Raw genomic sequence first — 25,503 nt, 5'->3', positions numbered from 1 at the left:
AGGCTATATAGTTCTGTAGGCAACACCAAGTTTCACGCCATCTTTGACAAGGAACTCAGGCCCAACTTTTGGGTTATGGAGCAGAGCAAGGCCAAGGCAATTCTCCAGCACTACATCTCGTGTTTTTCGAATATTCTCCTTGAAGTTCTCAATGCTCACTTATGCCAAGTGCCAATTAGTGTTTTCTTCCACTGCCACTTCAATTGGCCCGAGCGGATCTAGATTGATAGGTGAAAAGGAGTTAAGGAGTTGCTATTTCAGTGCCATCATGGGAGTTATTTGACGGCTGAGACGGCTGGGTTGGGCCGACGTTCATGTTGGTTGAGGGAAACATTGATCTGCTTGGAGAGGGGTTTGGAACCATTTCGAAGAGGGAACGCACCGCGAACCAACAGTACCTTAGCCCACAGGAAGAACGTTCCTTGGTTGAGTACAGCCTCCGGATGTCGAAGAATGGATATCCCTTGCCAATCAAGCTACCGTGAGAGATCGCGTGGCGGCGGTCGACAACCTTATTTCGATGTTACTGTAGATCAGCTGTACTGTAAACGAATGTGGATCACGAAGTTATTGTAGAACCTACTAGAATGCTAGCGTGGCAAGGCAAGGAAGCATAAAGCAAGGACATCCCCCAGGCCCTTCTTTTACAAAGATATTAGAAAATAAGGAAAGTAGCAGAACAAGGTTGGAGATGGTCTGTAATACTAAATAAAACGTACTACTTCAACCAGAGAAATGACAAGAAGCCTCTCAACACTCAGAAGTAAGTTAGTCCCCGAGATCGTGTTCTATTCTTGCTTCGTCTTGCACTGTTGCCGCTGCTGGAGCTACGCTTGGCTTAGCCTCAATATCACCGTCCTATTTGGTTAGCACCCGTTGTATGCTACCGAGTTAGTCCGACTCATCCTGTGCTGTGGTAGACTTGGTCGGGACCTTGCAGGCCCATGGGAGATAGAATGAAAATTGCGCATCAATCTAGACAGTATATCACAGACGGATGTGAAAGATAGCCGTACCGCAAATAGGAACAACCACCAGTCAGATGGTTTTGGATTTCTGTCCGGTCTGGGGAGCACTTCGAAATCTTTAGCTCTAGATTGCCACCGTTGTGCTGTACTCAGCGGGGTATCCATCGCAAATTTCCCTTCAAACTTTGAAGGATCGAGAGGCTCTGACGCAATCTCCTGCATGTTCGGTGGAAAAGTATGGGTAGAGGACATCTTCCTACCAGATAGCTTTCTTGCTAAGCTTATTGATGGCATGCAGGCTCGCTGTCAAGCAGTAATAGATGCAGAGGGAGGGCCCATTCCATATTAGCTAGTACAATTTAGGATTAATTCAATGGCAAAATATTTGAAGTTGATAGGCTGGTATATGGGATCCGTGCACCATACTAACGAAGTTACCTGGGTAGACCATAGTAGATAAATAACGCGGGAGACCCCTATCCACACCGCGCAGCGGGAGAGCGCGCAAAGTAGAGTGCGAAGAAATAAGAGTCAATCCACCTATACTGTAATTAAACAGTTGTTGGAACGTGAATATCAAACCCTACGCGTTTCGGCACCGGATTAATTAGTCCGACGTGGCACGTGCGTGCCGCGTGTATAGCTAGCTACTGTAGCTTTCCCCCGTTTCCCTGTCAAATAATCCAAATTGCAAACGAGGCAGAGAGATCCGACGTTCGATGTTACAGGTCTAAAAGGGCTTAGGGCATATATCTGGGCACTTAGATTTCAGCCCAATGTTTATCCCTCATGATAGCTCACAAATCACCCCGCCAAAGATGTTTATAAAAACCCAGCTTTGAAACCTGATGAAGAGAGAGACAGACAACTGAATACATACAATCTTGCTAGTCACTTCTTTTCCCCTTCCTTGTAAAACTGCTATTCAGGATTGGCCTGAAGTTAACTCAGCAATCCGACAGGTTTTGCTACAGTCTGTATCACAAAGCATAGACGGTAGCAAGGCACGAGCACGAAGCGGCCTCACGTTGGGAATCCCGCCTCACTCTGCTTGATGTCTGCTCCATACTATATCTTACCATACTAGATCATCTAGTATGCGCGCGGCTTGCTGGTTTAGGTGGTTCCAACACCTAATGAGCCTGATAATATGAAGCTATCTTGATTCCCAATATTGTGACTGATTCCCAAGAGTAAGGGGAATTAGAGTGGTTAGTTAGATATATACAAAGTTGCCAAGTTGACTGCAGGATAAATGTTTGTCCTGTTCTGGCCCATACGTACGGCAGATATCGTACACTAATCTGCCGTACGTCCAATAACTCTGTCCTGTTTTACTAACAGTTTATCTCTGCATACTCTGAATTAGCGCGGCCATTAACTAATTTGACAAGAAAAGACCACCCCTTCTAATAGAGTGATGAAACTGAACGAGCCTTTCAAACCTTTAAGGAGATCTTTGTTACCAAACCTGCGCTAATGCCCTTCGACCCTAACCGAGAGACCTTCGTTAAGACTGACTCATCTAGATACGCCACTAGAGGAACACTATCACAATATGACGAGGCAGGTATTCTCTGAACCTGCGCCTATCACTCCTGCAAGTTGCTTCAAGCTAAACATAACTATGAGATCCATAACAAGGAATTATTAGCCATCGTGGACTGCTTCTGATAGTGAGAAGCTAAGCTTATGTCTGTAAGCTGACACTTCACTATGATCACTAACCACAAGAACCTTTGATACTTTAATGCCCCCACAAATAACAAATACGCTATTCCCTATTAGGCACATAACCTACCCGAATCTACCCTACCCAAACATGAAGCTATCCCCAACACCCGAAACCCGTTCCCCAATCCCGTGTTTGAGCTAAGCGAGTCGGAACAGGCCTATTCACCCTTTACGTATAAATTTACACGTTCGAGTGTTGTTTGTTCTCTTTCCTTTCCTTATTTTCCTCATGTACGTTATCTGCTCGAGAATGAATCTATAAGCAATTCATAAGGCGGGACTGGCCCGCAACAGCCTACTTAGAAAGGGATCTTCCTATATGACTATAGCAACTATGGTAATGCGCCAAAGATTCTCTTACCTATATATATATATATCTAAGATAGATCTTGAACCCGAGGTTTACCCCTCGGCGGCTTTTGTCCCAACAGGGAACAGTGGGAAGCGTGCGAGTTACGAACCACAGCCGTTAAATAGAAACACACGCACACACACAAACCACCTTCCCAAGCCGTCTAGCAGAACTCCAGCTTCCCCGCCATATCTTAGGACGAATCCTTGCTGCACGCACAAAGCATGGAGACTTCGCAGACTATCATGAACGGTTCGACCACAAGGATGCCTACCTCTTGTATTGATATGGCATGAAAGTCCCCAAGCTACTTCATTTTCTGCTAGATCATAAAAAGAAAAGCTCTCAGATTCCCTGGACATCCTTTGAAAGTCATTCCTTTCCTCCTAGGTACCCCAAAGGGTACCATCAGACTAGCCAATTGGCTTACGGAGACTTGATTTTTCAAGGATATCTACTCTCGACGGCCCTCTCTTAGGACATAAGATAAGAGACTTATAGTCACTCATTTTCCTTTGTTCCTCTTTGTCTTTTTTTGCTCTCTTTTAAGTTATATCTGTGTTGAACAGTTTAGATTCGGTCATGGGAAGTAGCGGACCACTGCAGCTAGCAGCAATATTCAACCTCTACATGTAGAGGTTATCTATTTGACTACAGTAGCCATGTAAGTGCGCCTGTTGGTTTAGCTACGTCCTGATAACACGAAGCACAGGATTACGCAGTAAGGCTATTCCAAAAAGCCCATGAGCCTGATAATATTGATGTTATTCGAATATTATGACTGATCCCCAAGAAGGGAGGAGAAGGATAATTACATGCAGGTAAAGGGGATATCCCCACGGAACCGGAATAGCTAATATTCCGGTGTTGATACTCAACACCTGGGGATTCCCGTACACACAGCGCCAAAGAGACATCTTGTATATAGTTCTTGACACCCAGGGCTTAACCCCTGGCGGCCTTTGTCCCACTAGGGAATGGGTAGACAGTGATTAATCACGGCCTACGGCCGTTAAATAATGACACACGTACTGCGTACTGCGGGGTTCTTCCTCCTGACAACTGCCTCATGAGTGTCAGCCGCTCGCCTCCGGGGTTGCTCGTCATCTTCATGCAGTCAAGACTTGTTTTCCCACCCATCTCCCTACGTACATTTCTCTTTGTACCTTGCTGTTCCACGCCTCTTCTCTAGCCCGTAACAATTTGTATAGGAATCTTATTGTCGGTTTATCTACGTCTAGGTCGCTAGCACTAGTCACGTAGAACAGCTATTCCGACGAGCTGACGAGCCTGATCAATATGGTATGGAATTCCTGATATTGATGACTGCCCCCCAAGAGTAAGGGGGACGGGGGATAGCTAGCTACATATAAACGCGGCACGCACGTGCCGCGTTGGACTAACTGATATCCAGTGCCGAAATGCGCTAGGTTTGATATTCACGTTCCGACACTTATTCTTGATTCCGCTGGTTTCGTTTCCTTTTCTTTTCTTTCCTTTCCGTTAACTATAAGTTATAATCATAAGCTGACCTACAACGTAGTATATTCGTGACTTGATAGACTGCGGAACACACTGTTTCAGGCAATTTGAATTACGAAGCTGACCAAGTCGGGTAAGATCTTCAAATTCGACGAATGATATACCAGGAGTTTGTTCTGATTCATTTCATTTCATTTCATTTTTTTTTTTTTTTAAAAAAAAAGGGTAAATGAATGTTCAGTCCCAAATTGTATAGTGTATAGACTTCTGGACGCGTAACCCCTCATTTTCCAACATATGTACCTAGTTCGGTCGGTAGCCGGTCGAATCCGAGCATTAGAAGTTCCGAGTACTATTAAACATATAAATCAGTCACGATGCTGTTGAAATGGGGAAATTAGTTATCCAAAATCGACAAAAAAGGATCTCGAACCTAGCATTTCCGTCTTGCCTGTTTTGACTCAAACTTCTTCTTCTTTCCACAATGAAGGTATACAGCTTCCTCGGTCTGTTCCTCTTGAGCAGTGCAGTCTCAGCTCATCCCGGCGGCCATGGCAACGAAAAAAGCCTGGAAGCCCGTAAGGAGCTCATCTCGCGAGTGTCAAACCTCGACCACTGTCACGGAAGAATGGCAGCAAGCGGGATTCAAACCAAGGCCGTAGAACGTCGTTCTAAATTGGCATCCAAGTTATCTAAGAGAGACCTTAGCTGTGTGTCCCTTCTTGACTGAGTCTAATATATTCAAGGGGAAAGACTGACTAGGAAACCAAATACATGCAGCATTTACACGACGAGGCACTGACCCTGTGTTCGTGGATCATGAGGCGGACCTCAGTCTTACGGCGACCACGACATTGGAAGAAATTTTTGCTAGCAATCACTGCGTTGTTCTCTTCCCCGAAGAGGAAGAAGGCTCTTACCATCAGTACACTTGAGCAGCCCTTTCTACCTATACGTACATGGAACAAACGTGTTTACTAATGCCAAGTCATTCAGATATGGATGGCGAATATATTCGTTCTAACATAGCAGAAGACCAGGTAGGAATACCTGTTACCCTGGACTTGCAGTTTATCGATGTGGAGACTTGCGAGCCAGTCCAGGGCGTTGCTATAGAAATCTGGAGTAAGACAACCCTCTTCCCTTTTTCTCCTGTTTCAAGGACAAGATAGCGCATAAGGAAGCTAGCTGTTGGCTAACGGTCTTACGCCGCAAGGTTGTAACTCAACCGGAGTCTACTCCGGGGTAGTTATAGAAGGCAACGGCGATGCCGATCCAGCCAATATCAATTCCACTTTCATGCGTGGTGCACAGTTCACTGACAAAATCGGTGCCGTTCAATTTGAGACCATCTTCCCCGGCCACTATTATCCTCGCGCTACCCATGTCCACGTGTTCGTGCACCTCGATGTCGAGAAGTTTCCTAACGGCACTATCCGTGGAGATACCGCCGCGCACGTCGGTCAGCTCTATTTCGACCAAACTCTCATTGCAGCTGTTGAGGCCACATATCCCTACACTACCAACACCCAACAATTCACATACAATAAGGATGACTGGCTTCTCGGCATGGATGCTGTCCGTGGCTGGCAGGCAGACCCCTTCCTGGAGTACGTCAGACTGGGGGATAGCATCGAGGATGGCCTTCTGGCTTGGATCAGCATGGGGGTCAATATGAGTTTCACGCGAGACGTATGGGCAGCTGCCACTCTCTACCCGACGGCGGGGTACAGGCACCCGGCGAAAATTATGATGATGGCGTGCCAAGCTTCTTGACTTCGCTCAACGACATGGAGAGGTCTTCGTACTTCGAGAGAATTGCTACTGAGACGGCAACTCCAATCCCTACTCAGACATTTGCGGTAACTGCAACTGCAACCCCTGTGCTTTAAACGTTGAGCCCGACTTCCTAGGCATGAGATGTGGATGATGTTTTTTTCAAGAGTGCTGATTCGGGAGTATATTAATAGGTGAAGTTTGGAAGATGTTAAGTTGGAGGACATTGATGTGGAGAGTTGATGTGAGTATCATTAAATATCAGCTAGAAAATGTATCTATCGGAACTTGCTACTTGTCGCGTCGCCTCCCTGCGGTTGGGAGCCGGCCCGGGCTCAAAGTCCACTGGCATATTCTGTTTCGAGCATATGAACGCAGGGCCGCCTATGATCTTATCATATTTTGGCAGTTCGGTGCAATTGCCGAAACATAGGACGATGTTCCGGCGTTTACATTGAAAAATTCTGGACATTCTCTTGAGGCAAATTATTCCCATTTTTGCAAGGACCATACAAACGGGATCAATAATCCATACAATCCGTCGTGTAAGGAAACTGGTTCGGGAACATAAATAAATCAATATAAGATGACTAGAAGTCTACGAACTAGGATTAAAAGACAAGAAGGAAACAAGGAAGAAAAAAAGAGGACTACTGATTTTCAGTAAGAACGGATGGGCAAGACGCCATACTTCACTCCGTACACTCCTCGTCCACGAAGAAGAGAAATTAGGGCTTGACAAGTCTGCTGACTCGATTTGATTGGCTGCGAGGTGGACTGCCGTGACCCGCCAATGACTAGCATGTCCCTGAACTGTCCAAAGTTTTCAACCTCTTCCAAGCAGAAGGCAGAACAAGTGGCGACCTGGAGCCACTTATTTATTGAGGATTCAAAACATTACAAGTGACTAACAAGGACTTACATTGCAGCAATACAGGACCTACCGACGCGAGGTGACGGATCCCGACGACTATGAACGGTACTAACATTGAAGCAGACGTCCAAATCAAGAATGAGAACGAGCATGACCATGATGTGGACAGAGCACGAAGTTTCGAAGGGCAATTAAACCGATTCCTACATCAAACCAATACGACAGTCACAGGGAAAGCGACTCCGGTCGTTCAGCGAAGAATAATCACTCGCTCGCAATCAATCACCTCAATCGACTCTACACAATCTCCCTCTCCTTTACCAAGCAAAACACCAACATTAACCATACAAGAATACAACCGCTCTCCAATCCGCAAACCCAAATCCCGCAAAACATCCTCCAAGTCAACCGCCACCACCACCACCACCACCACAACAATATACTCACCCCCCTCCCGCCTCCGCGACTCAATAACACCGAACCTAATCCTCCTCCTCATCGGCGTAAACCCGGGCCTCCTAACCGGCTCAACAGGCTACGCCTACGCGCACCCATCAAACCTCTTCTGGAAGCTCCTCCATTCCTCCGGAATAACCACGATCCGCCACCCACCAAGCGACACCTACCGTCTCCCGGAACTCTACAACATCGGAAACACAAATATCGTCGAACGCCCCACCCGAGACGCAAGTATGCTCTCAAAAGCTGAAATGAATGCCGGCGTCCCCATCCTCGAGTCTAAAATAGCATCCTCAAGACCAGAAGCGGTTGCCTTGGTGGGTAAAAGTATTTGGGAAAGTGTATGGAGAGTTCGGCATGGAAGGGCCATAAAAAAGGAAGAGTTTAGGTATGGATGGCAAGATGACAGTGAAAATATGGGGAAATGCGAGGGGTGGAATGGGGCGAGGGTTTTTGTGGCTACAACTACGAGTGGATTGGCTGCTACTATGAGTCTGGAGGAGAAGCAGGAGGTATGGAATGAGTTGGGGAATTGGGTGAAGAGAAGGAGGGAGGAGCGTGGCTTTTTAATTCAATCATGATACTGATTCCCGTCTACTCCTCCGGAGTGATATTATCGATCATTCATCATCGTCATTTATTCCCCGTCAAAATTCATGCATGCTAATTAGAAATACAATATCCCCAATTCGACAAATGACCCGATCCATTACACGCCCAAATCTGGTAACTATAGGAGCCAGATATGTAAGAAAATAGTCTAAACTTGGAAAGTGTTGACGAATCCACCACCATTCAAGACGTTGCGATCACCTTGACGTTCGCGGTTCTATCCAACATTAGCATACTTTACTCCCTCATGATACAGAGAAGAGGGGAAAGACGTACGGTAGCTTCCTGTATCTCACCCTTCTCCAAAATCTGCTGCACAACGTTCTCGTCCCGGGCAGTACCGAATTCATTCTCGAGCATAGCTTTACTTGCGCCGTCGAGGATACCTTGTGCACCTTGCCTATTATTTTATTAGCACAATCCCATCTTTCTTCTTAATACTGAGGAGGCAGTGGAGCTCACTTGTGTGTAACAAACACCTTCCAGCCAGAAACTACCTGTGCCAAAGGGACGGTACGATCATGGCGCCATTGCTGGGCGGCGGAGACGTCGTCAACGAAAATGACAAAGTCGTCTGCTTTACCGTGGTAAATGACCTTTGTGACGTTGTCGTTTCCGCGAGGCATTTTTGATTCAGTTATAATTTATTGATTAGTTGTGTTGGTTAAGGTAGTGTGGTGTAGTGTGGTATGATGTGTGTGTCGCGTGATCTGAGATAAGTCAGTTCGTGCACTTCTCGGTATATTGAGGTTGTTGGTTTGCAGTGATACTTACTGCAATAATTGTAGTAGTATATCAGTCAGATATGATAATGGAGATAGTCAACAGAGTAGAGAAGAGCAGCTTATATAGTCTCAGGATGACGGCGATGATGTAGTATGCCAACCGTCGACGTCATAGTGCGGATCTCCCCAGGGACCCGCCGTCATACATTCAGAACTTCTTAGAACATTTGGCTACTATTGATATTGGGATAACATACAGAGCAGGTATCAGTACATTTCTCAGCCAGGGATTATCTCTTCATTCAGATCATCAGGGACCTGTCTCAGCCAACTATCGCCGGAGGAAGCCATCTCTTCCAAGGCACCCAAGGTTTATTCTTGGTCTTGATCACATTCTCTTCATCGGTACCATTGTCAGAGGTGGTTTTGGTCATTTTCTGTCGAAAAGAGCCAAATGTCTTTGCCGCTACGACATCGTCCCCCGTAACATCCTTCGATTTGCATAACGCGTCACAAAGAGTGGTGTGTGTACCAACTTTCTCCGACGCCACCCCCTTACCTTGTTCATCCCGGTCTTGTTCGATGCCATCATCAAGAGAGACTGATGTAGCCTTACTGAGAGAGGCAGAGCGCCTGCTGTGGAAGACGCCCCGTATAGACAATCCACGCATTACAGTTTTGCCCACCATAGTCTGGCTCATGTAGTCACTGCGGCCAAGTGTCATTCCTGGATACGGCAGAAGCTCTTGACTGTAGATGCCTGAAATGCTGCGCTCAAGCTTGACACGATGCGATCTCAGAGGAATCAGGACAGTCGGTGTAGAGACATTCTGCTTTGCATCGGAGCGAGAGCGTGTCGGTTCCGATTCGTGAAGAAGTCGAACCTCGGTATCGTATATAGGATTGTGTGTCTTTTTGATTATCACTTGATTCTGTGCATGTCGGAGAGGAGAGCGCGGTGATGAAGTTCGAAGAGAGCCGCGTCGCTCGAGGAGTAATGACCGCCCATCGGCTTCTAACGGCGCCAAAGGCATACATACGCAAGAAAATCGTCGTGGTTCTAAAGATATGTTTGGCACTTCATTCGGCGGCATGACGGATGCTTTCAAAATTTCCGTCTTCCAACCTCGCTCTTCTGCCGATGAAGAGGCGCTAAAGATAAATTCGTAGCGTTTCTGTCCATACTGAAAAATAATTTTCCACGAAAATGGTGTATCAAGGCAAGCAAGTCCTGTTGCATGTCAATGATCTTGAAAACGAAAATTGAAGAAGGAGGACCTACCGTGTCCATTCATCGAATTGTCGACTGTCATGTCTGATAGGTAGATGGAAGCAATGAGGACCAATTTCCGAGAGTCGCTTCTAGCTCTGGCCAGAACCATATAGCCCGGAAACAGGATGCACACCAAGTACTGTCCTGCTATACCAGAGGAAGAAGACTGATATGCCACATGAAGCACTCCGCAAAGAATAAGCGGGCCTAATTCTTGGTAAACGTTCTCGAGAACATTCTATAAACGTTAGCCTACGAACGTTATGAGATGCAAAGACCAACCTGGTCGCCGTAATCCAGACGCTCGTGCAGAGAGATGGTCTTCTGAATGCGAATCCGCAGATTAGGGTCTCCAACAACAGTATTGATACGATCGACGGCCTGCGAGTTTCTATCCAAAACTTTTTTAATCTCTGAGTGCGTCAAGGGATAGGTAGTCTCCGGGACGGTTCTCAGCAGTTCGGTCAAAAGCAATTGATATTTGCAAACACGTTGCACCGGCTGTTCAGAGTCAGTCATGGCTTAAGTACCAGCTCCAAATACTTGCCTTAGCAATCAGATCATCTAATGTCATAGCCTTTCTATAATTCTCTTTCCTCTTTTGGGTCGAATGTACCGATTTCTGTAGTGCCTCGATGCCTTCTGTCCAGAATCCTGCGGCCGGATGGTTCTGTCGTAAGAGGGTAAGGTCTTCGGAAAGGACATCATAAGATCTGATGAATGCTTCGTATAGATGGAACTTTGTAGTCTGTCGTTGTCAGCTGGATAAGCTCTCTGGAGGGTCGAGACTTACCAGCTTATCGACCTCTTTTGCTACCAACAAAGCCTCTGACGGGTCCGCTCCCTCTTTGCCCATCTGACTATTTGCTCGCCGTCGAATATTTCGTGTGAGCGACTGATTTTGGAACTTCTGCAAAATGGTAGACTTTCGAATTGGGGTTCCATCCAGCCAAGTTTCAGCTGAGCGCGGGCTGACCGATTGCAATTGCTTCCTGAAGGCATCGTGCATGTCATACAGTCGTTGCAAGTCGCGCAATATAGCCGGCCTCATTGTGAGATAGGTCGACAGGATCTGGCACTGTCAGTGCTGACCACCACACCAGGTTCTTTTGGATGGCTACCTGAACTACCGTTTGCAATCCATCAACATAATGCACCTCGGAACTGTATATCTCACGAAGAACATGCCGACGTCTAATAGCCATGACCTTCCCGGCCTGCGTAATTGCATCGTAGATACTAGACCGTGTGCTTTCCATTGACTGTCTCGAGACCACATTACTGTTGCTAGTAATCGTATTCGTCCTCGACCTAGGAGCACTTGAGGGAGGTACACTCATGCTTGCTGTTTTCATCGTTCCCAATATCGACGCTGTTCCGCCGGATACCTGATCCCATGGTCTTTTATTGCAAAGCGTCAGGTCAATATCATCTCTGTCAACTGAAGGCCCATCAAACCATCCATCGACGTAGGTTCCTGTGCGGTACCCTCGTTTTCGCCGAAGACTATCGACCCATCTCGACCATGGATATGTTGCGCTGGAATCAAGCGAAGGTGCGAGCGGAGTGTAGTCTGCTGGAGGAGAGTGCAACAGTTCGCAATTTCCTGTCTCTGCGTCTGACTCTTCGACATCCTCATCTTCTTCTTCGCCGTCCTCGACGGCGGGAGGATCCTCCATTTGCTCAGACATGTTTCGAAGTCGGTGACATCTGTATGGATACTTCAGATATATGTACTAAGGCAAGATGAGATTCATGGGATATGATAAACAAGAGGACATCATCGGTGCAGGGAAGGCACATTGGACCTAGGGAAGGTAGGCACGATATCGTCTGGAGTACACTTCACTCTCACACCCCTTTATATCCATTCACGTAGAACACTGATAAATGTCATTTTTGGACATATCCTATGGAAAAGACATCCTTCTTGTTTCATATTGGAACAGTCAACCCTCCTTTACATGTATCTCACACCTATGGATATATATATATTTCAATGCTATTGCAGCACAAGCTTGCAAGCAAAGACATGTATGGACTCTCTCCTCAAAATTTCTTATTATTAATTGCACACTGATCCTCTTTCATCTTCCTGTATAGACTGAATAGCAAATCCCTGGTGTCGCTTGTGGATGGAGCAACTTACTACATACGCCTTTATATGGAGCCTTTGTAGCTGGCGTCTGACCATTTTTAATCCCGCCACTTCTCCACCAGAGCTTCAACTATCAACCATCATACTCCCGACTCAACGGTAATGCATCCACGACTCCCAGCCAGTCTTACATAATATGGGCATTACGATGAATCGAGATATCCATGCGCCGAGTGTCCCCTCCGGTCCGACGACCGCGGGGACAGGATTCCGAGACCTGTCGAAGCTATCAATGGTTGAGCTTATGAGTGAGAAGGAACGTATCGAGGCGGAGTTATCAGCTTATAGTAGCGTCTTGACATCTGTGAGATCTCCACTATTTCTTTCTGTTCTTCAGTTGAACTAAATAACTTCTTGTCTAGCAAGGCGTTACTATGGATACGAGTTTGACGACCTTTGACGGATTTCCTCGCGACGACATCGATGTGGCGCAGAGTACGATTTCTACCTTATCATATGGAAGATACAGATTATTGATGGATGTTTAGTCCGTACTACACGCGCGAGAATTATACACCTCCGAAATGATCACAAAGAAGTCATGAAACACCTGGAGAGGGGTCTACACGCACACTTTGAAGCTCTACAGCAGGCGCAGGCTTCCTCTACGACATCCGCCGTCCCTACACAACAACAACAACAACAAAACGGAATGATCGAAACGCCGTTTGCGCGAGTAAATAGTGTTGCGCCCGGCAGCCCCGCGGATCAAGCTGGCTTGAAGCCGGGAGATACCATTCGGAGTTTCGGAACGGTCAACTGGGTAAACCACGAGCGATTAACAAAGGTTGGAGAGGTTGTGCAGCAAAACGAAGGGGTAATTTATGTCTCGTCGACACACGTAGTTGATAGTGAATCTGTGCTGACAAATGACTATTGTAGCGTCCTCTCGTGGTCAAGGTCTCGCGACAAAACGAATCGGGTCAGGGTACGAGAGATTTGAGCGTTAGTCTGATACCGCGTCGCAACTGGGGAGGTCGTGGTCTTTTGGGCTGTCACTTGGTGCCTTTGTAACGGCTACGGATAAGAATGGTTTAATGGGTTAATATATTCGGAGTTTGGACAGACGAGTTTGGGCATGAATGATAGAGGAAATAGCGATATGCTGGACATTCTCTGAGTAAAACATTGTTATGATCATGGCTGTAGTTAGTCCCGTCTTTGCCGACGTCATTGGCTTTGTTCCGCTTTGCTGACAGACAGGTCTGCCCAAAAGGGGGCATTCGAGCATGAGAATGAATCAGAACATATGACATGACAGCATATCATCCTGTATGGCGTGTTGAGACCATTTCATGGGCTGGTTGCTATCCGACAACGAATTTCTGTATAGTAGTTGCCTTCAGCAGAATAAACCCCGCCATTTAATTGTAAGTCGGAAAATTGGGCCGTATACTCGCGACTGTAACAAGACAACTTCAGGCGATAATGTGAGACAGCGTGTAATCAATCATACCATGAGATATAGCCATCTGAATGGACTTATCGTCTTCAGCCTATAAACACAAAAGAGGTGGTGTCTGTCGGAGGGGCAAAATTTGTTTACACATCACGTGACCCATTCAGCCAGTGGTACTCACCGCCCTGGCAAGGTCGAAAATTCCATCACCAAAGGGCATAAATCGATTTCTTCTCTCTTCTCTGCATTCAACCCTTGCTTCACGGCACTTTCCACTCTTCGCAGCAGCATTCGCATCGCCTAGTCCTGTATACACGGCTGAGCGACTGGAATTTTGTTCTCTCGGATTTTTCTCTCTGGAGAAACTGTGTTATTTTGTGTATTTTTTTTTTTTCCCCCTTCTCATAATATTCAACCCCTCTCACGTCATCAAACATGGCCGAACAAATTCCCACCTTTAAGCTTGTGCTTGTCGGTGATGGTGGTACTGGAAAGGCAAGTCTGATCTGAGATATACAAACCATTCTTTTGACGACGGTCGAATCGTTTTACTGTCGATATTGACGATGCGATAATCGCGTGACCCCGCATTTGATCGATTCGTCTCTTTCTATGCCTTGACTACATCGCCGTCAAAGATGGATTATATCGTTTCCGCATGTCCGGATATCTGGCTAACAGGTGATAAAATTGAACAGACCACTTTCGTCAAGCGTCACTTGACTGGAGAATTCGAGAAGAAGTACATTGCCACTCTGGGTGTGGAAGTTCACCCTCTTGGCTTCACCACCGTATGTTATCTGCGCTGCTCGCACTTCGATCGGGAATTGTACGCTAACGTCCTTATAGAACTTGGGAGCTATTCAGTTCGATGTCTGGGATACCGCTGGTCAGGAAAAGTTCGGCGGTCTTCGTGATGGATACTACATCAACGGCCAGTGCGGCATCATCATGTTCGACGTGACGTCTCGTATTACCTACAAGAACGTTCCCAACTGGCATCGTACGTCTTCCCCTTTGTGCCAGATCGATAGTTTGCGAGACTGACAATATGATAGGTGATCTGGTCCGAGTCTGCGAGAACATCCCCATCGTTCTCTGTGGTAACAAGGTCGACGTCAAGGAGCGCAAGGTCAAGGCGAAGACCATCACATTCCACCGCAAGAAGAACCTTCAATACTACGACATTTCTGCCAAATCCAACTACAACTTTGAGAAACCTTTCTTGTGGCTTGCTCGTAAGCTTGTTGGTAACCAGACTCTGGTACGTCCCTGTCCTCTCTCCTATGTTAAAATATATAATACTGATGAGAAACTTCAGGAATTCGTCGCTGCTCCCGCTCTGGCTCCTCCCGAGGTCCAGGTCGACCCCGAAGTTATGGCCAAATACCAGCAGGAGCTTACAGATGCCGCTGCTCAACCTCTCCCCGACGAGGAGGATGCCGACCTGTAAATTCCCCTTTCGCCGATCGTGTCGAATGGTTATGAAACGAAACTCTTTCCTTCCCTTTTAATCCCCTCCCTTGCCCTTTTAAATGGCTTTGATTTTTGTTTGGTTTTTTTTTTCTATTTAAAAATGTCCCTTGTTATGCCATAAATGAATCCCAATGTGCTTTGAGATGAGCACTTAAGAAATTTGAATCTTGCAATGCAGTAGAAATATAATTGTTTCTTACATCTAGAATAATTTGTCGAAAAGAATTCAGAAGGTATATGAGCAAGTAGGAATGGGATTTGAAGTACGCATTTCACTATTATCTAGCAGCTATCAACTTCAACACTCCTGATAAAAGAGGTAGTCAGGGTACCCGAAAGAATTAAACCGAAATACCATCTGCCATCCCATTTGAATGAGAAGAAATGAAAGAGACCGCTCACCATTCAATTCGAAGAAGCCATCTATACGCCTGCTTCTTCCGTTTATTCTTCTAGGGTATCAAAATCAAGATGGAGTTGGAGATTGCTCCTCCTGCACTGTAAAAAAGGAAAGAAAAAAGAAAGTGGAAATAAAAGTACAAGAAAGGAATTGAAGATTGACAAGAAGTAAGAAAACAGCAAAACACAAGTGGAAAGGGGGCGGTGGTCTATTGCACGTTCTATATGAAGTTAGTAATCAGCCTACCACAACAGCAAAAGGACAAAGGAACTTACGAAGAGAAACTTCAACTCTCTAACTCCCAACCTCGAAATCTGACTAGCAGCATTCTCATCCAACGCCCCCTCAATAACCTCCCTCTTCTCCTCCTGCAACGCCAATATCCGATCTTCAACCGTCTTCTCAACCAGCACCCTATGAACTTGTACCGGTCTCGTCTGACCCAGTCTATGCGCACGATCAATAGCCTGCTCCTCAATATAGGGGTTCCAAAAAGGATCGAAAATGATCACTTGAGAGGCAGCAACGAGGTTCAGACCTGCATTGCCGGCTTTGAGGGATACGAGCATGATGTCGCATTCCGGGTTGTCAGTGAATTCGAGAACGGACTCGTTACGGTCGCGCGGGTTCATGCTTCCGTCGTAGCGACGATATTTCCATCCTCGACGGTTGATGGGGACTTCGAGTAGGTCAAGAAGGGAGGTGAATTGGCTGAAGATGATGGTCTTTTCGCCCGAGCCAGAATCCTTGATTTCTTCAAGGATTTCGATGGCTTTTTCGATTTTGGCGCTTGTCATCCAGTTCTTTTCGAGACGCTTGAAGTATTTCCGTCTTGCGGCGGCGTTGCGTTGGCCTTCTTTGCGGAGGACAGCTAGCGTCTTTTTGGGGTTTTTGGGACCTTTAGATTTGCCTTTGCCTTTGCTGAATTTTGGTCCCTTGGGCTTTTTCTTGGGCTTGGATTCGGTATCGGTAGTCTTCTTTCGTAGGATGCCGTCCTCTTCGGATTCATAATCACCAGGGACAATGAAATCGGCAAGATCCGAGTCATCATCGTCATCATCGTCATCATCTTCTTCGTCACTATCATCGTCGTCGGAGTCTTCAGCATCAGCAATTACGTCCGCTTTCTCTTCATCGCCATCAGATTCTTCAGGAAAATGCACTTCTTTGAAAGACACATGATCAGTGACCTTTTTAGGATCAATCTTGGTTCGACAATTGGGACATTTGGCTTCAACCGAACCGTCTACACCTTGCTGAACAGCTAAAGAAGGATCGGAAATTCTCGCAAAGCATTCGGCGCAAGTGGCATGGCCGCAAGGATAGAAAATAATTGCGTTCTCGACCGCATCAATACAGACAGGACATTCAAGCGGTGCATTCTCCTTCAAACGTCGGACAACATCAGGACTAAACTGCTTCGCATTCTCAACGAAATCAGCTTGCTCCGTCACGGCCGAGACATCCACACTCAAGTCGTTGATCAAATGAGGATGACAACAGGCTTGGCGTAGACGAAGCAGGAGCACAAGAATATTGGAGTAATTCCGACCAACGGTGCCTGCGTCAAGATACTTGTTGAACTGGATCTGTGTGCGGCTCTCCAACGAGTTATACAGCTGCTGTTCATCCTCGCTAAAAACTGCATGGACTTTCTCAGTAGTACGAGGCGGAAGGTCGATAAGTGGTTTTCCATCCTGCTTTGAAAACTTGGTTCGACGCAGAAGGATGGCTTTGAGCACAACACGAAGCTGTTGAAGAGCTTTATTACGTCCCTCTCGAGTTTTCAGAGGCCGTGTAAACGTCTGAGAAGTTAGTAATCAGGTTTTAAAAGCTCGTTGAATAAGATTTACCTTATTGAATCGTTCCAAACTGTTGTACGGACCGATTCTCAAAAACCGAAGTAGGGAATGAAGCTCGTGGACACCGTTCATCATAGGAGTACCGCTCATACACCATCTATAAGTGGCATTGAGAGCGCAACAAGCGATTGCAGACTTGGTATTCCGGTTCTTGATACACTGCGCCTCGTCGATAATCACCCGATACCAAGTGCTTTGAGGGCCTAAGAGTGGTAGAGCACGCGCCTCCGCAATCATATTGGCGCTATTCTGTGATGCAAATCGTCTCAATTCATCGTATTGCTCCCGCTTCTTCAACTCAGTGCCCATGCTACCGAACGTAGTCAAAACCACGTCGTACTTTTTCAGCTTATCGAAAGTGGTCTTTCGCTTCTCGCCATGAAGAATGAACACGCTGAGTTTGTGTTCAGGCTTGACTAGCCTGTCAATTTCACGTTTCCATTGCTGCATCAAAGCCACAGGTGCAATAATTAACGTAGTCTTCCGTGCAAGGTCTGTCGATGGTCGAGAGACAATCAGCGATAAAGCTTGGACGGTCTTTCCGAGACCCATGTCGTCAGCAAGAATGCCTCCCTTATTCTTGCCTTCTTCCATAGCTTTCATCCAAGCCAGTCCCAGCTTTTGATGCTCGAATAATGCGAAACTCAATTCTTTAGGCGTCCCTTGTGGATTCTTTGATAATTCGACATCAGGCCGAAGACTCTCTAGAAGTGCCTTCAGTTCTTCGTTTGCCTGCTTACTGTCGACTGTCTCGGTCCTTCAAGGCATTAGTTGCTGGTCAAATATGTTGCAGGCTTCACTTACTCATACGATGGTATTCCGCCAAGGTAATCATTCTCATTTATCATCCACGGCATAGCAGGGCGATCCTTGGGCAAATAGTCAAGTGCACTCTTCATACCGCGCAACTGCTCCAAGCCGTATTTAAGGGGATTCATAGTCATCAAGGTCCTGCTGGTGTTGTCATGCAGAGCTGGGTAGTCATCACCGTAGAAATCGTTCGGCCCAATTTCTGCTAAATCCTCATCTTCACTGCTATCGATAATCTGATAAGTCGACGAAGCTTTCGGTGTCGGACGTGGTTGTTGCACTGGAAAATTGAAAGACGAAGCAACTTGAGATGGATATTGATAGGAGGGATTGCCGCAACCCGTCGAACCAAAGGCTGGCTGCTTGTGGGCGGAAGAGGATGGTAGATTTGGTTTTTGCATAAACGTAGACTGCATATTCAACACTGGTTTGTTAGGACTTGCTGCGTTCGCTGAATACGCGTTATGCGACGAGAATTGTGATGGTTTCGACGAAACATAGGACAATTCTTCGTCTAAAGACTGTTGAAGACGTCTGGCGAATTCCGCATCTCGAAGTTCTTGTGCACGACGGTCCTCCAACCACTTCTCTGCCTCGTATTGTCCCTCTCGGAAGTCGACCCCGTCCTCTGCGAAACCAAAGTAATCATCAAGCGAATCGAGGCCAGCGCTGTGGCTATTCCCTAAGTGACTGGATGCAGCACTTGGTGTTAGGGATCCTGACTGGTGAGAGCGAGCTCGTTTTGAATGTGGCGAGCCAGAACGGCGGTCGATATCGCTGTGGTCAAGATAACGCTTGCGGTGAGGAGTTTCATGGTATGCTACTGGGAAGTCGTCATCGCGAAGATTATTGCTGACCCCTGACCCTAAAGGTGAGGAGTCTCCCACACCATCGTACTGAGACAATCCTCGAGAGAGGACCTGAGATGGTTGGGCAGACACTGCATCGAGAGGAATCCCTCTATGCTGAGCTAATTTTCGTTCGAGATCCATGATTGTTGCTTGCAGTTCTTCTCTCTCTTCGACGTCGTCGGGGCGGGTATCGAGTAAGCTTTCGAGAAGGGCCTTGTGTAAATCAAGGTCGTCGATGATATGCTCGATGGACATGTTGGGAGAAGAGGCAGCCATGATGTGATTGATCTCTTTATCCAGTGTACAGCGGCAAGGCCGGGCGCAGACTCGCTGCGCAGGGCCAACCAACTTGGATAAAAATTGCAAGGCTCGAGGTACCGGTCGTTACCGGTGAGATCGGAGTGTGCTGGCTGGGCGCAGTTCAGGTGATTTCCAACTCCCTGTCTGGTTTCTGCCTGCCCTTGTCCTACGCTCTGCGACTGCGATATGAATCAGAAAAGAGGTAGTTGATCAGGGACAGATATCTTTATCGCGTCACAGTTTGTATTCCACACGGCGGTGGGGCTAACTTTCGCTGTGACTGTGGCTGAGAGGGTCCTGAGTGGCTGAAAATACTGTCCCTGGCTACGAGGCCAAATCATTTAATCTGGATCGGGTATAGCGCGATCACTATCGTTTGAATTATCGATACGTACGAAGTATCACTACGGGGTATGCTAAGACCTCTCATAACATGCTAGAATATAACAACCTTTCAAATAATATATATAGTTATACAAATGATATACTTGTATTGTTTCGTACTTCAGACTCTACCTGTGCTTCTGTATGATCTACTCGTACTGTATTGTGGCTACAGATGGAATGCTCTGCACAAAAATAGACAATTTCACTATTACGAAATTAAGCCCCATGAATTGCCCGCGAATGTAACCGCATAACATAGTAATGGCTCTGTTTCCCATATTCTATTGGCTTAACGTATAAAATACAAATAAATACAAGTAATATTACACACCAATACAAGACTCGTACTACGCAGCTCTCCGCAGTGCTAACCGCGTCCAGCCTAGACGAGTCAGCCACGATAGCACGGAGTAAGTGTCTCATCCGTCCCTCTGGCTTAACTACTTAATAAGGGGGGAACCTTGTTATGCATTTTGAGGTATTTCGCATATCGACACGCTCATTATTGTACACAATACGCTCCTTTCGCCTATGATATGATATCGACCAGCAGCTTATCTGAACAATATCCCCCCTTCCTGAACTGTCTGTGATTCTTTGTTTACCAGGAAGGTCCACGTCGTATCATCCAGTCCCTCCTTTCCCACCAACGCTCATTCGACCACATTTCGATTCTCCCACCATTATCAAGCGCAAATACAGTCATACGTACCATCGTTATCTCTCTCATTCACTACTACAAAATGAACATGTTTACGAGCCTCTATCGAAGGGCCTGCGACGAGTCCGACCCCAACTCCGACGCATGCGCCAAACCCACCAGCAACGTTCTTCTCGATGCCGTACCAGCGGCAGTAGTAGGAGTGTCAGTATTTCTTGAAATTGGATAGTGCATTCTGAACATGTCTAAATTGAGTATATTGCAGTATGCTCATTATCGCCGGCACCGTCTTTTTCTACATTGCGCGAAAACGACGCAGACAGTTCGACGCCGAAGAAGCCAAAGAACGCGAATCCTTTGAGATCGATATTTATGAACCTACCGCGAAAAATCATCGTCCCAACCCCGCCGGCCATGCTGACCCCTTCAATGATCCGCACGGGTTAAGCCGTGATCCCGATTATAATGAATTCTCATTAGCTGCTCCACAATCGAGGCGAGACCGGTCGCCTTCTAAATCCTCCATTGCTACCGAGTCAACCTACATGCCCTCGGCGCCACCGCCAGCATATCATGAAGGGAATACTGGTGCTACAGTGAGTAGGCCAAGTGATACAAAGGTATAGCACGGAAACGGGAAGGAATGTTTGATTGTCGTCGGAGTTCCCGGGAGGCTGAGACGCGGGTTCGTCTCCTCCCATGCATCACAATTCTCTCTGTATGCAATCAGTGTATATTAGTAGTCTAGCGAATACTTGCCTGTTGAATGCGAACTTTTATCAGCGTTAACATCAACAAATGTACCATCGCCAAAAGCGGTGACAAACACTTCTTGGCGCTGGTGGAACAGCGGGGCTGGGTAGTGTGGCCGATGTGATTGGTCAATCAGCTCTTCGCGCTCAAGTCGGCGACGAGGTCAAAGAATCCCAGCATTAGCTCAATGCAAACTACACCACTTAACCACCACCATAAGCGCTCTGTCTGCGAGATTGTTTCACGCAGAGTTTTTTTCTTCAATTATCTTGGATCTTCGAACGTCAATCTGTTATAACCCTCTTATTGCCTAGGGCTTCGCTACACCACGCTTCTTCACAATATGGCTCCCTGGTAGCAGACCTGTTTCACGATTTTGCCGGAGCTTGAAGTCAACTCAGGATATTTACGGTCATTAGATACCACGATCGATATTTTCCTCACTTTATAATTTGTCCTGCGATCCCATGACCGAAATGCGAGTAGGACAACCATACTGGCTGCACAGGCAGATGTCGAGGCATATCCAACAGTCGGACAGCGACGAAAATAATAGCAGTGACTCAACGAGCACTGACTCCAAACGCCCTCCAATACCGCGCCTATCCCCCAAGTCCCGCTCTTTGTCGGATGCTGCCACTCACAGTGCCCTGCAGCCTTCAGCATTACGGGAATTTCCACTCTCATCAAAGGATGACATAGGCCTTACGAATAATAACAATAACACCACAAACAACACCAACAATAGTCCTTCAACACCGCAAAAACAACCGCAGCCACGTCTATCAACCCTCCATGGCCTTTCTCTTCAACTCCCACGACACGCTACTCCCTCCCTGTCTACAGCAGGTGCATCACCTATCATCAATCGCGCCCCTCTTTCCCCAAAACTGGACGCTTCGCATATTTATGGCTCACCAGCGTCCGCGATTCCTCGCCGGTCCCGCGGTCTAGACTTCTCTCGCTCCTGTACAAATCTACACCACTCAACTCTTGCTGAATCCTCACCTGACTCCTCACCCAACGTGGGTGGCCGTGGAGTCAATATCCCTCAACGACGTGGCGGTAATTCATCAGCGTTCGGTTCACCTGGAACAAGCTTTGTCCAGCCTTCTGGCATGGGATCCGCAAACCAAACGACAATGTCCAGCTCATTATCAAGCGTGAATATGTTAGAATCAGACACTAGCAGCAGCGAGGAAGACGATGACGAGCCAATGAACGGTGATCGCGACGAGATGATGATCACTTCCACTCCACAAGCGAGTAAAATGCATAACGGCGTATTATCCAACCCCTTTGGAGGCGCAGTCCCCAGTCCCGGAAACGACTGGATGGGTACTTATTCCCCAGCTGCCGCCAGTCTAGCCAGTTTCCAACGAGCACGATTCCGCAAGTCACGCAACAGTCGTCATAGCTCCAGCAGTGCAAGTGGGAATAGTAATAAGCCTAGTCCGGGACCACTATCTCCGCCGGTACTCAAGAGCATAGAGGCGTCTAATGGAGGGTATTTCGCTCGTGAAATGACCAAAAGTGCTCTACAGTCACGTCGGGAGAGTCTGAGTCTTGGTACTGGAGATCTCCACCTGTCTGATTTGAGTGATGATGAAACTCGTGCACCGCGAGCAGAAAGTCCTGGGGCCAACGCGGAATCCGGTCCGCGGGGAGTAGTTCGTCGTGCCGTTACTCGACGAGGGAATTTACTAGTATGTCTACCCTGAAATTGTTACTGACGATCTGCTAACATTTTAATGTAGCCTAAACCAAAAACATTTGCCCGCATTCGAGCGGCTCTAATGGAGGAAAGTGCGCCTCTCGACACTGAAGCAAAGAAAGAAGCTGAAGTCATCCGCCAAGTTCGTGAGAGCGATCCGACAAGCGAGACAAAAACTCCTAGCTTCCCTCTTGAGAAGCTAGAAGAACTTACCTCCACTACTTCAGTATCCGAAAACCCAATTAGAAGTATTCCCGACACAGCCTTTTCAAATCAAGCTTCGCTGAATTCAGGCGGTACAAAGTTCTGGGAGACCTTTGATGGCCGTTACCGCACACCACCACCCGCAGGTCGTTTATCGACACAATCATCCGTCATGAGCGAAGACACGAACATGGATACACCCGTATCAAATATCGGACGAGAGGGTCGATGGCGATCCCCCACCCCACAAACAGTCACATCAGTCCTCGCAACGGAGATTCGTCGCAAACGTCGCCGTGACGACGGCTTTGACGCTGAATCATTCAAGCGTCGCGCCGTATCACCCGGAATGAGTGTCCAGAGCAGTCCTGTCCTGCAACATGCGCCGTCGTCGACAAATAACCGAGACGGTAGTAGTCTTAATAATGCATCATGGATTATTCCTTCCAAGACGGCAGCAGCGTTGTTGACGGAACATACGCATAGTTCATCGAGTACTTCGACCCCGACAGGGATGAAAAGGGTTGGTTTGCAGGGAATGAATGAGACGAATGATGGATTCATGAATATGAGTATTGAGTAGCGCTTCGGTTTCCTTTCCACCTTTGATTGGAGCATGGCTTTTTCTTTTTTATTGTTATTGTGTGCACATATACCCTTATGTCAGCCCTTAGATATGATTTATGATATTCTCAATTCTTAGTTTGTCCAACAGACTTTACCAAGTCCCCTCATTCTTCATCCTAACAGTTGATAATCTTTAGACGTCAAGATACATCCCCGTTCTTAATCGGGGTTAGGGTTATGAATAGTCCCGACTGACCGCCTTTGATGTGCACGTTTCACTGTATGCCTCAGCAACCCCGCAAGGTCAACATCAACACAACTTGCAGGCAACACCGCCTTTTTATCTTGCGCACATTCATTTCTTGTTCTTTCATACTAATTGCGCCATATGCTCTTTGTCATTCAAGATGAGCTCGTCGGTCGAAATTGCTTCTTCTTTCATCGAAGGAGCTCCTCCCGGAGAGGTACGTTGTCGACACTGTCAAGAAGTTGATTGTACCTCGAATCTAACTTGTTCATTAGTTGTCCGATGTAGTCGCTGGTATGTGCAAACCCATACCTACCCGGTTATGGTCCTGGTCACAAAATACCGTACATCATCGCTAACTCCAACGTTCAATCACCAGACATCAAAGTTCTCACCTCAGACGGCCCGAACATTATCCCCGAGCTCGAACCTGCCTTCAGAAGCTATAATGAGAAGCAATTGGCTACTGTGAAGCTTCCCGGAAGCAGCCAACAGGTGATTAGTTCCTGGAATTTGAGTAGGTGGGCAGCTATTGACAATTTTTTGGGCTAGGTGATTGTGAGCGAATTTAATCGATTGGATGGAGACCGATATTATGACGTTGAAAGTTCGACTTCATTTGAATTTGATCATATTACACAGGTACATTCTTTTCTGATGGGATACTAAGTTTCGCATTGCTTACGTTGTGACCGGGACAGACAGCGTCGGCCGCACAATCATACCCCCTCGACTCGCAAAATGCAGACCTTGTGTATGTTTCCCGACCCTGTGAAGACAAGATGTTTCTTGCTGATATAACAGAAAATCTCTTCTTCGATCTCTCTCTACTCATGCAAAGGAGCACTATCCCAGTTCTTCCTACGGAGTATATCCTGTCGACAACGATACCGCAATTGCCATTGTTGTGGTCGCCAACCGATACTCGCCAAATAATTTCTGGTATGCACTTACCCACCAACCAGATCTACCAGGTCATACTAATGCTGTATAAATAGGAATGGCCGCTACCGCTCCATTTACCAAATCCCCGTCTCCTCATCCTCCACTACAACCATAACCGGCAACATCCACATCGACGTCCACTACTACGAAGACGGAAACGTGGCTTTGAGCACGACAAAACCCATCTCGATCCCCCTATCAAACATATCCGCTGAATCAATCATGTCCAAGATCGGTGCCGCCGAGCGTGATCATCAGGAAGAGCTGAACAGGGCGTTTAGTCGATTGGCTGAGGGTGCGTTTAAGAGTTTGAGACGACAATTGCCTATCACGAGACAGAAGGTTGAGTGGGAGAGGGTTGGGGGATATCGTTTGGGACAGGATATTTCTGGTGGGAAGGGGAAGTGATGTGTTGAGCGTTGACGTGTTATATCGGTTGTACTGTGGATTGGTTGTTTGTATTGCTCTTTGCGTGTATATGATGCCTTAGTAGAACATATCATCGTGTTTACCT

General features: G+C 46.9%; 10 protein-coding genes across 10 annotated transcripts, besides 7 other annotated features; 7 read left to right on the top strand and 3 right to left on the bottom strand.

The window, feature by feature from the left end:
* The first annotated feature begins 2,300 nt into the window (after window positions 1-2,300).
* Window positions 2,301-2,717: a mobile genetic element.
* A 1,809-nt stretch (window positions 2,718-4,526) lies between these two features.
* Window positions 4,527-4,556: a microsatellite.
* Window positions 4,557-4,716: 160 nt separating this feature from the next.
* Window positions 4,717-4,738: a microsatellite.
* Window positions 4,739-4,759: a sequence feature (AT_rich).
* Window positions 4,760-5,020: 261 nt separating this feature from the next.
* On the top strand, window positions 5,021-6,312 carry TSTA_083190 (uncharacterized protein; the record flags this gene model as incomplete). The annotated part of the gene is made up of 4 exons (XM_002478004.1): window positions 5,021-5,246; window positions 5,317-5,461; window positions 5,525-5,661; window positions 5,753-6,312. 4 exons carry the CDS (start codon window positions 5,021-5,023, stop codon window positions 6,310-6,312), a joined length of 1,068 nt encoding a protein of 355 aa, XP_002478049.1.
* A 972-nt stretch (window positions 6,313-7,284) lies between these two features.
* On the top strand, window positions 7,285-8,396 carry TSTA_083180 (mismatch-specific thymine-DNA glycosylase, putative; the record flags this gene model as incomplete). Its single annotated transcript, XM_002478003.1, has 2 exons — window positions 7,285-8,157; window positions 8,382-8,396. The coding sequence occupies 2 exons, from the start codon at window positions 7,285-7,287 to the stop codon at window positions 8,394-8,396; spliced, it is 888 nt and encodes a 295-aa protein (XP_002478048.1).
* Window positions 7,594-7,619: a microsatellite.
* A 9-nt stretch (window positions 8,397-8,405) lies between the features above and the next one.
* Window positions 8,406-8,883, bottom strand: TSTA_083170 (RNA binding protein, putative; the record flags this gene model as incomplete). Its single annotated transcript, XM_002478002.1, has 3 exons — window positions 8,406-8,474; window positions 8,534-8,657; window positions 8,720-8,883. 3 exons carry the CDS (start codon window positions 8,881-8,883, stop codon window positions 8,406-8,408), a joined length of 357 nt encoding a protein of 118 aa, XP_002478047.1.
* A 43-nt stretch (window positions 8,884-8,926) lies between these two features.
* Window positions 8,927-8,970: a microsatellite.
* A 335-nt stretch (window positions 8,971-9,305) lies between these two features.
* On the bottom strand, window positions 9,306-11,946 carry TSTA_083160 (Rho guanyl nucleotide exchange factor, putative; the record flags this gene model as incomplete). The annotated part of the gene is made up of 6 exons (XM_002478001.1): window positions 9,306-10,213; window positions 10,265-10,493; window positions 10,538-10,776; window positions 10,799-11,003; window positions 11,049-11,327; window positions 11,377-11,946. 6 exons carry the CDS (start codon window positions 11,944-11,946, stop codon window positions 9,306-9,308), a joined length of 2,430 nt encoding a protein of 809 aa, XP_002478046.1.
* Window positions 11,947-12,549: 603 nt separating this feature from the next.
* On the top strand, window positions 12,550-13,427 carry TSTA_083150 (26S proteasome non-ATPase regulatory subunit Nas2, putative; the record flags this gene model as incomplete). The annotated part of the gene is made up of 4 exons (XM_002478000.1): window positions 12,550-12,717; window positions 12,776-12,848; window positions 12,902-13,230; window positions 13,296-13,427. 4 exons carry the CDS (start codon window positions 12,550-12,552, stop codon window positions 13,425-13,427), a joined length of 702 nt encoding a protein of 233 aa, XP_002478045.1.
* An 820-nt stretch (window positions 13,428-14,247) lies between these two features.
* On the top strand, window positions 14,248-15,265 carry TSTA_083140 (GTP-binding nuclear protein Ran, putative; the record flags this gene model as incomplete). The annotated part of the gene is made up of 5 exons (XM_002477999.1): window positions 14,248-14,283; window positions 14,511-14,603; window positions 14,662-14,815; window positions 14,871-15,076; window positions 15,134-15,265. The coding sequence occupies 5 exons, from the start codon at window positions 14,248-14,250 to the stop codon at window positions 15,263-15,265; spliced, it is 621 nt and encodes a 206-aa protein (XP_002478044.1).
* A 631-nt stretch (window positions 15,266-15,896) lies between these two features.
* TSTA_083130 (SWI/SNF family DNA-dependent ATPase Ris1, putative) lies at window positions 15,897-19,487 on the bottom strand (the record flags this gene model as incomplete). Its single annotated transcript, XM_002477998.1, has 4 exons — window positions 15,897-15,908; window positions 15,964-17,493; window positions 17,542-18,307; window positions 18,355-19,487. 4 exons carry the CDS (start codon window positions 19,485-19,487, stop codon window positions 15,897-15,899), a joined length of 3,441 nt encoding a protein of 1,146 aa, XP_002478043.1.
* Window positions 16,733-16,801: a microsatellite.
* Window positions 19,488-20,641: 1,154 nt separating the features above from the next.
* TSTA_083120 (uncharacterized protein) lies at window positions 20,642-21,185 on the top strand (the record flags this gene model as incomplete). Its single annotated transcript, XM_002477997.1, has 2 exons — window positions 20,642-20,763; window positions 20,825-21,185. 2 exons carry the CDS (start codon window positions 20,642-20,644, stop codon window positions 21,183-21,185), a joined length of 483 nt encoding a protein of 160 aa, XP_002478042.1.
* Window positions 21,186-21,779: 594 nt separating this feature from the next.
* TSTA_083110 (uncharacterized protein) lies at window positions 21,780-23,813 on the top strand (the record flags this gene model as incomplete). The annotated part of the gene is made up of 2 exons (XM_002477996.1): window positions 21,780-23,018; window positions 23,070-23,813. 2 exons carry the CDS (start codon window positions 21,780-21,782, stop codon window positions 23,811-23,813), a joined length of 1,983 nt encoding a protein of 660 aa, XP_002478041.1.
* A 391-nt stretch (window positions 23,814-24,204) lies between these two features.
* On the top strand, window positions 24,205-25,397 carry TSTA_083100 (F-actin capping protein alpha subunit, putative; the record flags this gene model as incomplete). The annotated part of the gene is made up of 6 exons (XM_002477995.1): window positions 24,205-24,261; window positions 24,333-24,539; window positions 24,597-24,686; window positions 24,746-24,798; window positions 24,849-24,986; window positions 25,043-25,397. The coding sequence occupies 6 exons, from the start codon at window positions 24,205-24,207 to the stop codon at window positions 25,395-25,397; spliced, it is 900 nt and encodes a 299-aa protein (XP_002478040.1).
* Between the last annotated feature and the right edge of the window lie 106 nt (window positions 25,398-25,503).

The sequence above is a fragment of the Talaromyces stipitatus genome, genomic scaffold (assembly GCF_000003125.1).
Source record: "Talaromyces stipitatus ATCC 10500 scf_1105507295527 genomic scaffold, whole genome shotgun sequence".
In the NCBI taxonomy this organism is placed as follows: Eukaryota; Fungi; Ascomycota; class Eurotiomycetes; order Eurotiales; family Trichocomaceae; genus Talaromyces; species Talaromyces stipitatus.
This window is presented reverse-complemented; position numbering and strand designations above follow the sequence as displayed.